At 36.5% G+C, this 12557-nt stretch overlaps 1 protein-coding gene across 1 annotated transcript in view; it reads right to left on the reverse strand.

Moving 5' to 3' along the window:
- The window catches only part of COL12A1 (collagen type XII alpha 1 chain), a 129647-nt gene that overhangs the window by 19175 nt on the left and 97915 nt on the right, over positions 1 to 12557 (reverse strand). The window contains exons 51-56 of the mRNA XM_004390153.1: positions 12402 to 12511; positions 7659 to 7808; positions 5356 to 5433; positions 3771 to 3857; positions 2302 to 2355; positions 1132 to 1227 (exon numbers count right to left, since the gene is read on the reverse strand). Of these exons, the coding sequence (XP_004390210.1) occupies positions 1132 to 1227; positions 2302 to 2355; positions 3771 to 3857; positions 5356 to 5433; positions 7659 to 7808; positions 12402 to 12511 (575 nt within the window). The remainder of the gene's footprint in view (positions 1 to 1131; positions 1228 to 2301; positions 2356 to 3770; positions 3858 to 5355; positions 5434 to 7658; positions 7809 to 12401; positions 12512 to 12557) is intronic.

Genomic DNA, 12557 nt, shown 5'->3' on the forward strand with positions numbered 1-12557 from the left:
AGAGCAAGGGAGAATGAAGAGAACAAGATACAAGGAAAAGATTAGTCCAAAGGACTAATGGACCACAGCTACCACGGCCTCTACCAGACTGAGTCCAGTACAGCTAGATGGTGCCCGGCTACCACCACTGACTGCTCTGACCCAGATCACAATAGGTTCCTGAACAGAGCCTGAAAAGGATGTAGAACAAAATTCTAACTCACAAAAAAAAGACCAGATTTACTGGCCTGACAGACCGGAGAAACCCTGAGAGTATGGCCCCCAGGCCCCCTTTTAGCTCAGTGGTGAAGTCACTCCCGAAGTTCACCATTCAGCCTGGGATTGGACAGTCTCATAAAACAAAACAGGACTAATAAGGCACAGCAGTCTAGGGACAAGGACTAGAAGGCAGGAGGGGACAGGAAGGCTGGTGATAGGGAACCCAAGGTTGAGAAGGGACAGTGTTGACTTGTCGTGGGGTTGTTAACCATTGTCATAGGGCAATATGTGTGCTGTTTAATTGGTAACTATTTGTTCTGCAAACCTTCATGTAAGGTTCAAAAAAAAAAATTATCTATGCGAGATCAAATTGACAACAGCAACTCAAGTTTTGATGGGAATCCTAGGGGCAATGAGTTGAAGATAATGGTGATGGAAATTTGGAAAAGGATAGTGAGAATAGCAGCACAACAGGAAGAATGTAATCGATGTCACTGAATTGTACATGTAGAAACTTTTGAAATTGTGCATCTTTGGCTATGTATATTTTCACCAAAAAAAGGGTCCTCTAGGTTCGAGAAGGGAGAGTGTTGACATGTTGTGGGGCTGTTAACCAATGTCATAAAACAATATGTGTACTGACTGTTTAATGAGAAACTATTTGTTCTGTAAACCTTCATCTGAAGTACAATAAAAAAAATTAAAATAGGTCAATTAAGTGGCAGTAATTTTTCTATACAGTGCTTCTCTGAGTTATATATTATTACATATACTATTTATATATATGAAATTATCATAATAGGAAGTCATTTCAATGACTAACCTTGTTGAGTTCTCTAAGAAAACATTTGAGTTCGGCAAAATATAGTGGACAATGTTTGAGTTAAACTCAATTAACCATCATCATTTAATACAAAACGCCTTTGTACTTACTTGCTCGCCCGGAATAGAGAGTCCATTGGGTCCCTGAGGACCTGGAGGACCTTGGGGGCCTGGAGGACCTGTATCTCCACGAGGACCAGGGGGCCCCTAAAAATGCACAAGGGCAAGATAACCACAAAATAAATGTGACGCTTTTCTAGTGCTAACACCCATTCAGTAACTTATCTTCATAAGTCTAAGACATCAACCATATCATCTTTGTGAACATTTTTAGAAATCTAGACATCTATAAAAGTATCTATTAATACAATTCCTTTCTTCCCTTTACTACTCACTAAAAGAACAATTGGAAAGTGCAACAAATTCCCAAAAAGCACTTAAATTTCCATAAAAGTCCTATTAGAAGCAGATTTTTAAAAGAAGCAGAATATATTAAATATAGATCAAAGCTCGAATTTCATTGGATTTGATTTATTTTAAGCTAGTCCTGATTTCTGTTAGACTCGGGATTATTTCTGTGACTGAAGTATACATAAATCAAGCAAGGAAAGAACAGACATCCACTGAGGGGGTGCTCTATGCTGAAGCTTCTTTGCAGTATATCTTGGTGGAAAGTTCACAAATTTAGAGTCATACAGACCTGGGTTAACATCCCAGCCTCACCCTCTACTAACTGGGTTAGCTTCTTATTAGTGATATTATGACAAAAACTACACATTATCTTCATAAAATATTTCTCCAAGAAGCTTGGGTTGTTTTATTGAAGACCACTGCGGAACTGGCAGAAGGGGCTGGTGACCCCCTAAATGAACGCATGCATGACTGCTCAGCTCTGTCTCTGAGGCAGGTGAATAAAGGGGCTGAAGAAATGTTCCCAAACAGCAACAGCTCTCTATCAGGGCGCTACTGCCTGTGGGGTCTGCCGATCGACAGCTAGGTTACTGCCTCCACTCTCCCACGTTCTGGCTGAACCCTCTAGTTTCTTCTGCAGGTGTTCCATGTGTAATTCCTACAGCTGTGAGATGCAGTGTATGTATTACTTTCTCTGGCTGGTCTAATCCATCATTTTGACATCCAAAGACAAGAAAAGAAGTAATTATTTTACCCAAGGCACACTAAACTTGAACTAACTTGCACAAGGTCACATACCCTCTTGGTGGAAATTTGAACTAGACTTCAGCATAGAGATGAAAATTTAAATGCACTCTAAAGTGTACTTACAATTGCCCCACTGATACCTCTTTCACCTCTGGGACCTTTGGCACCAGGTCCTCCCTAAAATATGTAGGAAGAGCACATTTTAGTGTGAACATAAGGGAAGATGTTGATACATAAAAGCAGTACATTCTCCTGACAATCAATATTTCTATAGCTGCATGCAAATTTTTGAAGTAAATATTTCAGTTATGTAAATATGTAGGAAAAGAGACTCTCAAAAACTTGGTGCATTTTAAGTGTCTGATTTTTACATTATGAGCTTTACTTATTGTTAGCAATTTTTTAACCAAATTTGAGGTTTATTGGAAAACACAAAGATTACTTGAATACAGTAAAGAGAGAAATCTGCTTTGGAACTAAGTGGTTTGTATCGTTCAGGGAAAACAATATGCAAAAAAGAAGAGTGTCGTAATCTCTCACAACCTCAGAACGTGTACTTAGGTAACAGGAAATCAGAGACCACTGAACAGAGAAAATACATATGACAGTGATATCCAATAATGTTACCTCACAACTAGAGGAAAAAAATCCCTGCTTTTCAAAACCATCCAAGTTACAGCTGTAGTAGAATTTTATGATTACAAGTTTGAGTCAGATAAGTCACAGTGAATAAAAAATAAATGATGGTCATTCTAGTGACATTTGCCTTCTGTGTATAAGGAGTTGGTTTGTAGTTAACCTAAAATCAATTTGCATTTTTGTTATGACCCACGTAAACTAAAATTTGGTGTTTTGAGAATCCCCCAAGCTGCTGCTCTGTCAATTACCCATTTTCTTAGAAGAGACCAATGGGGCTTTGTGCTCACACTGCCATTCAGCAAAACTGGCCCAGGTCAGGTGTCGGATTGACCAGTCAAGGGATTCCACATTGATCAATGAGGTCTGCCACTGCAAGATGTAATGTTTTGCCTTGCTTTATCTTGGCCCCTCTCACTCCATGAATAGACCAGGTCTTACACTCAAATCATTACAAAATTCAATATTTTACTCGGGTTTTATGACACCATTACATATGTAAAATTACCCTCTTTATCTGTTATTCTAAAGATATGTCTGCTACATAAGGTGCACATGTCTTAGGTTCTAAACAAGCCTTCATGGGTCAGCCTCTCAACTGTGGCTCCATAACATACTTACCAGAAGCTTTCAGGAGATGTAAGGAATTTTCAAAATCATGTAAGTGCAGATGGAAATCTAGGTCTACATCTTTAACAGAAAAGCTCTCAAAGATTAGCTGATAACATCATCTCTTTGTGACTGGAGAAAGGTGTTTGAATACCAAGTAAAATTTTCTTCTTGATTTATTCCATTTCAGATCTCTGAACACACTACAAAAATGGTCTGCAAATTAGCTCGCTCTGTCCTAGAAGGCATGGATTACTAGAAGCATTTTATGGACTCCATACTGGCAAAAGGATGGTAACCCCAAAGATTTTAAAGAAAACCTAGAGGGACTATGTCAGTTTCCTTACTGCAGGGCCGGGTGGTCCCGGAGGTCCAACACTGTCCTGTGTACATGTGCAAGCATTTGGAAGAGCAGGACATTTTGCCTCATCTCTCTGAAATTTAAAAAGAATATTTACATATGAATTTAGGGGGAAAATCACTTTCCATCTCCCACCTTCACATATCTTATATACACAAAAAAAATCTGTTTCCCAACTTGAAGAAATAATTTCTAGTTATCATTACAAGTAGTCTTATGTTCAAACTTACTTTGTTCCTTTATGCCTCTGTTTTATGTTTTACATTAGGAAGCCTCACATGACAAAGAAATGTTTACAAGACCACTGGTAATTTCCAGTTTTCTCTAATCCAGTATTAGAGACACCCTGTGTATCTCAGATTCAACTCTCATTTCATTCAGAATAAAATCTAAGATCCATTCTATGGCCTACAAGGCCCTCCATGATCTGCAGACCAGCATACCACCTCCCTCCTCATCTCATTACCTACCACATTCACCCTTGGCTTTTACTCTGCTACAGCCCCACTGATCTACTTCTATTTCTCAAGTATTTAGAGCATACTCTTGCCTTAGGGCTTACATTTACAGCTCCCTGTGGCTGGAATGCCCTTCTTCCAGTCATCCACATTGTTGACTCCCTCACTTCATTCAGGCCCCTGCTTATCTCACTTTATCACTTAGGGTCAGGGTGCCCACCATTACTCTCTATCCCCCTTGCCAGGCCTTTCTTTCCTGTTACCACTGGGTAGGTTCGAAATGCCAACCATTTGTGTCACCTAGGGACCTCCCTTGTTTGTGATAGGTGCTCAATAAATACTGGCCGATTAAATAATGTACAAGGAGCCCTGGTGGTACAGTGGTTAAGCACTTGGCTGCTAACCGAAAGGTCTGCAGTTTAAACCCACCAGCTGCTCCTCAGGAGGAAGATGTGGCATTCTTCTCCTATAAAGATTACAGCCTTGGAAACCCTATGCAATTCTACTCTGTCTTGTAGGGTCGCTATGAGTCAGAATCAACTCGACAGCAACAGGTTTGATTTTTTCCTTTTGGTAAACAGTATACAGACATCCTGTGGATGTATGTAGTTTTTTTCTTTCCAGAAGCTTCAAAGCCATCGCTAGGTTTCAAATTGCTAAGTATTACCACCCACACAGACTCTCTGGGGGAAAGCCATCATCTCAAATAGAAATATGGTTATTTCTACCGTTTAAAAAACAGTATATATCCAGAGAAGTGATGGTTTATTCTGTAAAATGTTGATATGTCACAAGCAGTAGGAGGACTTTGCAGTATGAGGGTTTATCAAATACACTGACTCAGCAGGACATTTTCGACTATGAGTGACCACCCTGACTCTTTGGAAGAATTTCCAGATTTGGTCTTGTGCATTCCCAGTTTGTGAATGAGAGGTCACAGAGACACTGGTATGAGCTGTGGTAGTGATGAGAACACACATATTGTGTGTCCCTTAGCTCCATCCTGGAGATGCAGCTGCTGAGTGCTACTTCCTCTCCCAGACCATCGCCTCACAAGAGTTTACTCCTGGGGACTAATTAAACAATGACAGAATTCCATTCCATTTTACTTACCCTAGAGGGAATATCACAGCATCTGTCTCTACTGGTCCACACCGGGCTGCAGACAATGTCAAAATTCTGGATTTGGAACTGCAAACAACCAACAGCAACATCAGCTAAAGATGCATGAAAAACATTTTATATTAAATTTTCCTCATATTAACCTTTGCCAACTTCTCACACAGATTTTCTCAAGGGTGCAAACCCTAATAGCAATGTAATTCTTACTTCATAAGACAAGAACTTAAAAACCTATGCCTAAGAGAAAGATGATCAAGCAAAATGCACATATGAAATTCCCACTGCTGATTCACTTCCTTGGCTAAAATAAAGCGTTTCAGTGAGTTTATTTTTTTTAAGACAACTTTAATTTTTTTATATAAATGAACTTGAAAACTACACATATTTATATCAACTTCGAAGAGTTCACCCTTGTAGAAAAGTAACATTAAAGAAACCATTTCTCACTTATTCTAAAATTGTTGTTGTTAGGTGCAGACGAGTCTATTTCTACTCATAATGGCCCCATGTGACAGAGTAGAACTGCCCCATAGGTTTTTCTAGGCTGTTATCTTTATGGAAACAGATCACCAGGTCTTTCTCTCGCAGAGTTGCTGGATGTATTCGAAACACCAACCTTTCAGTTAGCAGCCCAGAACTTAACTATTGTGCCACCAGCGGTCCTTATTCTAAAATTAACATTCTTCTTTTCAACAATTCTTTCCTAGGGTTGACTGCTAACTTTTCTGATGGCTTTCAGCTTAACTATTTAAATATGGCATATACCATCTGCTATGGATTGAATTATATCCCCTAAAAATAAGTGTTGAAGTCCTAATCCCTGTACCTGTAAAAATTCCAGACCAAACCAAACCCATTGCCATTGAGTCGATTCCAACTCAAAGCAACCCTATAGGACAAAGTAGAACTGCCTATAGGGTTTCTAAGGAGCAGCTGGTGGATTTGAACTGCTGACCTTTTAGTTATCAGCCAAACACTTAACCACTGTGCTACCAGGGCTTCCTGTAAAAACTACCCTGCTTCAAAACAGGGGTTTTCTTTTGTTATATTAATGAGATCATACCAGAGTAGGGTAGGTGTTAAACCTTCACTTATAAGTGGTGTCTTATAAAAAGAGCAGAACAGACCCAGAAACACACACAGGGGTAAGGCAGGCACCATGTGAAGATCATCTATAAGCAAAAGAACACCATGGATTGCCAGCAGTCACTAGAAATTAGGAGAGAAGCCCACAGAAGGAATTCACATGGCCAAGACTGTGATTTGGACTTTTAGCCTCCAGAACTGTGAGAAAATAAATTTCCGCTCTTTAAAGACACCCACTTGTGGTATTTGTTACATAACAATAGCAAACTAAGACACTGTTTATCTTTCTATAGTTTAAAAATAAAGCTCTTTTAATAATAAAGCAAAAGGTTGTTTAGTCATTCTTTTTAAAAATCTGATATAATCATACTATTTAGGCATCAAATCCAATATTCAACAAAAAGCCTGGGTTTTAATCACAGCTATATTAAATTTTCTCTAATTATTTCTCTACTATAGAATAAAAGTTTCACTTTTGAATCTAGGAAAAGGGAATCCTTTCCTTGGAAGAAAATGAAATTAAATAAATAATGCCATTTTTAAAAAACAATAAAAGCCAAAAAATTAACGTTACATAAGGGTTAGCTTTGCTTTTAAAACAATATGTTTATTGGTTTACATTTAATATGGACTAAATTAGCCTGGTATGGTGAAGAGTTTAGATTTAAAATTTCATTAGAAAACCGCACTGTAAACAGGGTAGGCGTGCTCCCACCTCAAACTTAAGCCGGTAGAAATGTGGGTGTGAGGACTGCAGTCAGCTGCCCTGCTACACTGATCTTTCTGAGATAGACAAGCGGGAGACTCCTCTCTGAGGAAACACAGCCTCTAATGACACAGCTAGTGTCCACAAACACTTAATGTCCTAATTGCACAAAGTTGTACTAACAGTTATTATCTTTGTAGAATAAAAGATAATAGAGGAGTTATTTTAGACTTCACTGGTTATCTTGGCAACCGTTTGTGCTGAGCTCTCCAATTTGACCCTGTTGCAGGATGGCTACATGTCTCTGGTGCCTTGACATCTTATTTTGTTTCTAGTAGTAAACCACATTATTATGTTGTCAGTAGTATGTTTTCTCATTGTAACTTTTCTAATGCTTCAATTGGACCAAGAAACTTGACAATTAAAAACTCACTGAGTTACTTAGAAAATACCATTCAATCTTAACTCAAGGTATCAAGAAAAGTGAAAATGTGTTACATACTGTGGCTGATTTCCTCTCCCCTTTAAGCAGTTTTCCAAGAATTTCATAACCATCAGTTGTGATATTTCCAGCTTCCTTGATGTCTTTTTCTATAATTTCATAGCAGTCAATGTGAAGCTTAACACTCTTTGAGGTCACTACGATATGAATCTAAAAGAGATAATTTGTTTCCATTATAAAGTTTCTACAAAAAAAAAAAAAGGCTGCCTTCTGCACACCTTAGATCACAGATAAAGAAATGTGTTTTTTAAGCCATTCTCATCCCAAATCAAGAGTCTTGGACTAAAAATCCAAAAGACAGGTTACAATGTCAATGATGTCATTTATTAACAATATGAAGTGAGACAAGCCACTTGGCCTCTCTGGGTCTCCATTTCCTTCATCCACATACACATGCATAATTTCTTATTTCTCCACTTTGTACTCTTACTGAGATGACCAGAAAGGATGTATGCATGAAATGATGTAAACTATAAAGAACTATTCAAATAGAGGTTATTAAATCATTTATATATTATTATACTCAGTGCAAAAAAGCCTTGAATGTCTTCTGCTGACTTTGCTGAATTTGCAAATTTTTAGTTAATTATTTCCCAGTCTCAGCCAAAAAGAACTTGCACACCATATAAAATACTTAACACAGTAAAGAACTAGCACATGTCTTCTGCAGAGATTCAACCCTGGAAATCAATAGAATTCAGGATTCAATTTCCTTTTAAGGAAAGAAGTTTCTGTTGATTTATTTTTGTCTGATACTGAAGACATTCAGAATCTTAAGAAATCTGTTAGTACAGATAATTAATAAAACATTTGTATTTCAACAATGTGAAGAATGGCTGTGGGTAATCCTTGAGTTTATAGTTATGCTCATAGTTTCCACTTATCACGGCAAAAAATGCTCAAGTAAGCACTTGATGATCACTTTAAAAAATTTGGCTCCAATTTAAAAGGAACAAAGATTCCCTTAAATGCGCTGAGTCAATAAGCATAAGGATAACTGCTAGAGATTTTTTAAACAGTAAATATTTTTCCTACATGGGATTACCACCAAAACATTAGTGCATCTATAACCAAAAAACCAAACCTATTGCCATCGAGTCGATTCTGATTCATAGCCGCCCGATAGGACAGAGTTGAACTGCCCCGTAGGGTTTCCAAAGAGTGACTGGTGGATTCGAACTGCCAACCTTTTGGTTAGCAGCCATAGCTCTTAATACTTCACCACCAGGGCTCCTAGTGCATCTGTAAGCGGTAAATATGAATTATATATTGCTTTTATTTTAAAATGCTATTCAACTTATGAAAAAATAAAGAAATTTTAAATCTCCCCAGGGCAATCATGTAATATTAAATTCAAGTAGAACAACATACAAGTACTCCCAGAATATTTTTATCTAATAAGAACTAAAACTTATTTGTTGATACTTATATAAACAATCACAGAAGCAAACATTCACGAAGTATTTGAAAGACTATAGTATCCAGGAAAATTATTTCGAAATCAAAACTGTTTTAATTTGTGTCAAAATTATTCCAGATACACTTGTTGTGTGCAAACCATGAAGCTGTACATCCTAAAAACATATTTTTCAACAATTTCTTCAATGTGTCTTATTGCATTTTAAATATATAGAAAATGACATTTCAGAATGGGCTCTCCAGCTGTACCATTGTCCCAAGTATTTAGTGTAACCAACCTATTTCCTAACTGCCAAACATTGTTGGTCATAGACCAGTAGAACCAAGTAACGACTCTCTTGTCATTCATCTCCTTCCCAGGCTCTGCCATTCCATAAAACTTTATTTTTCACCTATTCCACTTGCTCCCTTTATTATAAATTTCTCATCTGAACCTATGTCATCTGTTACAATGGAAGAGACACACACACACAAAAAAAAAAAAACCTATAAGAGAAGCCACATGAAGTGATAAATGTCTGCTATTCCCTCCTTAAGCTTTTTTAACCTACTCCCTCTCTTCTAAGAGCCCCCTTCTCATCATTGTCACTAACTTTCTGCTATCAGAGTACTATTTATTCTCATCCCAAGGACTGAAGTAATTCAGTTTAGGAATTAGATGGAACTGAAAGAAGAGTGCTTGAATCCTTGGATCAGTAAAGAATGTAAACAGCTGATAGTGATTGAATATGGTATTTGAATTGATGGATTAAATGGGAATGGGTTAAAAGAATGGGGTAGGGGAGTAGAGGAGGGAAAGAGCATAATGAAGAAGGGGAGGAGTAACAAAAAATATGATAAAGGAAGGTAGAGAATTTGGGGAGAGAAAAGAGAGTGTGTGGGAAGAAAAGGACAGAGAAGAGGGATTACATAAAGCCTGACGTGGCCTGACCAGTCAATTCCTACTCATAGCAAGCAACCCTACAGGACAGAGTAGAACCACCCCATAGGGTTTCCAAGGAGCGACTGGTGAATTTGAACTGCTGACCTTTTGGTTAGCAGCTGAGTTCTTACGCACTACACCACCAGAGCCCCACCACATAAACCCTAAGAACACAAATACCTCTCCGAAAGGTAAATGGCATGAAGAAGAGAATATAAAAAAATTATTATTATTATCATCTTGATTGTAATAAGAACGGGTATCTGAATCAGGAAGGAATGCGGAAAGTAAATTTTAAAAGCCATAGAAAAAATATGATGAAAAACAGAAGACATAGCAGGGGAAAAAAAAATCTTTATTAAGTCTCCTAATTTGAGATATCTGTTATGCTTACTGGACACAAATAAAATTCTAATCTGATTTTTGTGTCCTTTCAGAAATAAATACAATAAAAACTAATGATGTCACTACAGACTTCTGCAAAATACTGACTTTCCAGACTCAAATAAACTAAACATTCCATAAAAATTGGAAATTACTAAATGGTTATCAGTTGATTAGTAGATGATTAGATTCTCAATATCCTCAGTGGGTATGAAAGGAAAAGTAAAATAGTCCTTCTCAACAAGATACTCCAATGTAAGTTCAATAGGTCTATCAATGAACCATAAAAGTTCATGAGAACTTTTCCAGATCCAACATCTCTTATCAGATAAGGAGCAGTTGAAGCCAATAACATTTGCCAAACTAAAATTTGCTTTCCCGGTGAGGCATTTATTTTACTGTACTTCACCAAGAAAGTCTGTAAATTATTAAGTATATATACTATTGTATTCAGATATCTTTTTTTCCTTCATTTTATTTTTGGTTCTCACTAATGTGCACAATGAAGCCTCTCTGAGGTCATGAAAAGAGTCCCTGGGCATCCTTATTAAGAATCTGTTTCATGAATAAGAAAAACATTCTGGAAAGAAACCAAGATTCCTCAGGAGCAGAAGCAGCAAGAAATCCTGCTAAAAGAGCGTAGTCAATGTCACTGAACTGTGCATGTAGAAATTTTTGAAATGGTGTATCTTTGGCTATATGTATTTTCACCAAAAAAAAAGGTTGAGAAGTTAGAGGGTTGACATGTTGTGGGGTTGTTAACCAATGTCATAAAACAATACGTGTACTACTGTTTCATGAGAAACTATTTGTTCTGTAAGCCTTCACCTCAAGTACAAAAAAAAAAAAGCTAGAAATAGAAATACCATACGGTCCAGCAATCCCACTCCTAAGAATATAGCCCAGAAAAATAAGAGCTGTCACACAAATAGATATATGCACACCCATGTTCATTGCAGTATTATTCACAATAGCAAAAAAATGGAAACAACCTAAGTGCCCATCAACAGATGAATGGATAAACAAATTACGGTACATACACACAGTGGAATAAAGAACAATGGAAAAAAAAAAAAGAAATCCTGCTAAATCTGCTCATGGTTCTTCAGTTTCCGTGTGAGGGTAAGACTGAACTGGAAATATTCATCTTTTATGTATGGAGGCTAATCGTTCTGAATGCCATATTAGAGAAATTTTAGACCATTTGTCTAAATAACAAGTGTTATTCCTGTTAATTTAAATCCAATGGATGGATGAAGAAGTACCAAAAAATGTCCCTGCCTAACCTAGACTTTTTTTTGTCATTTCCAATGCTTCCAACTTCAGTATTTGTATTTACCAACTAATCATCCTTTTGAAACCTGAAAGAAAGTCTACTATCCTCTTCTGGATGTTGACATATAAAATATTAATTATGATCACCAAGAATAGATAATCCCCTAAAAATGCATCTTACAATTTTTAATAAGATACATAGAAAATTAAAAAATATGTTCATATAAAGGCTAATCTCATTAACATTTATCTTAATTGTTTTAGTAAATATTGATAACTTTTAAACTGTTAAATATGTTTATTCTACACATCACTGGTATTTTTGTAACTTTCCAATAAACAAGCAAGCAGAAAAAGGTTACTGTGCTCTATAAAATTTAAAATATAAAAAAAAGAATAGTGTGTTTTCTAAATTAAAAAACAACTCACTAAAAAAAGTCTTTGAAACTGAATGACATAAAGGTCCACTATAAAATACTAGGTGGAAAACAATAGGTGTACAATATAAGCATTGAAAATATATCAAAATGTTAATAGTAGTTATCTCTTGATTGGCAGAATTATGCTTTTATTTTACATTTTCTTCTTTAATTTAATCAAATTATCTAAAGTAAGATTTTAAAAGATATAGCTATGGTTCGACAATTTAACATGACATTTTAATAAATAATAAAAGAAATTAATTTTAATTTTTAAGTAATATTCTTTTTTCTAGAAAGAGTCAGGTAATCTTATGTTTTTACCTTATGGAAACTTCCATAAAATAATGTCTTCACTTCATCTGTGTCAAATGTTATAGTTTGCACCTCGCCTCTTGTATCCTTGTTAAAGAATGATAATGTCTTGCTAGAAGCTGTAGTGAACATAAAATGGTTACTAAATCATATGCATAGTATAGT

This window comes from Trichechus manatus, unplaced genomic scaffold, assembly GCF_000243295.1.
Source record: "Trichechus manatus latirostris isolate Lorelei unplaced genomic scaffold, TriManLat1.0 scaffold00287, whole genome shotgun sequence".
In the NCBI taxonomy this organism is placed as follows: Eukaryota; Metazoa; Chordata; class Mammalia; order Sirenia; family Trichechidae; genus Trichechus; species Trichechus manatus.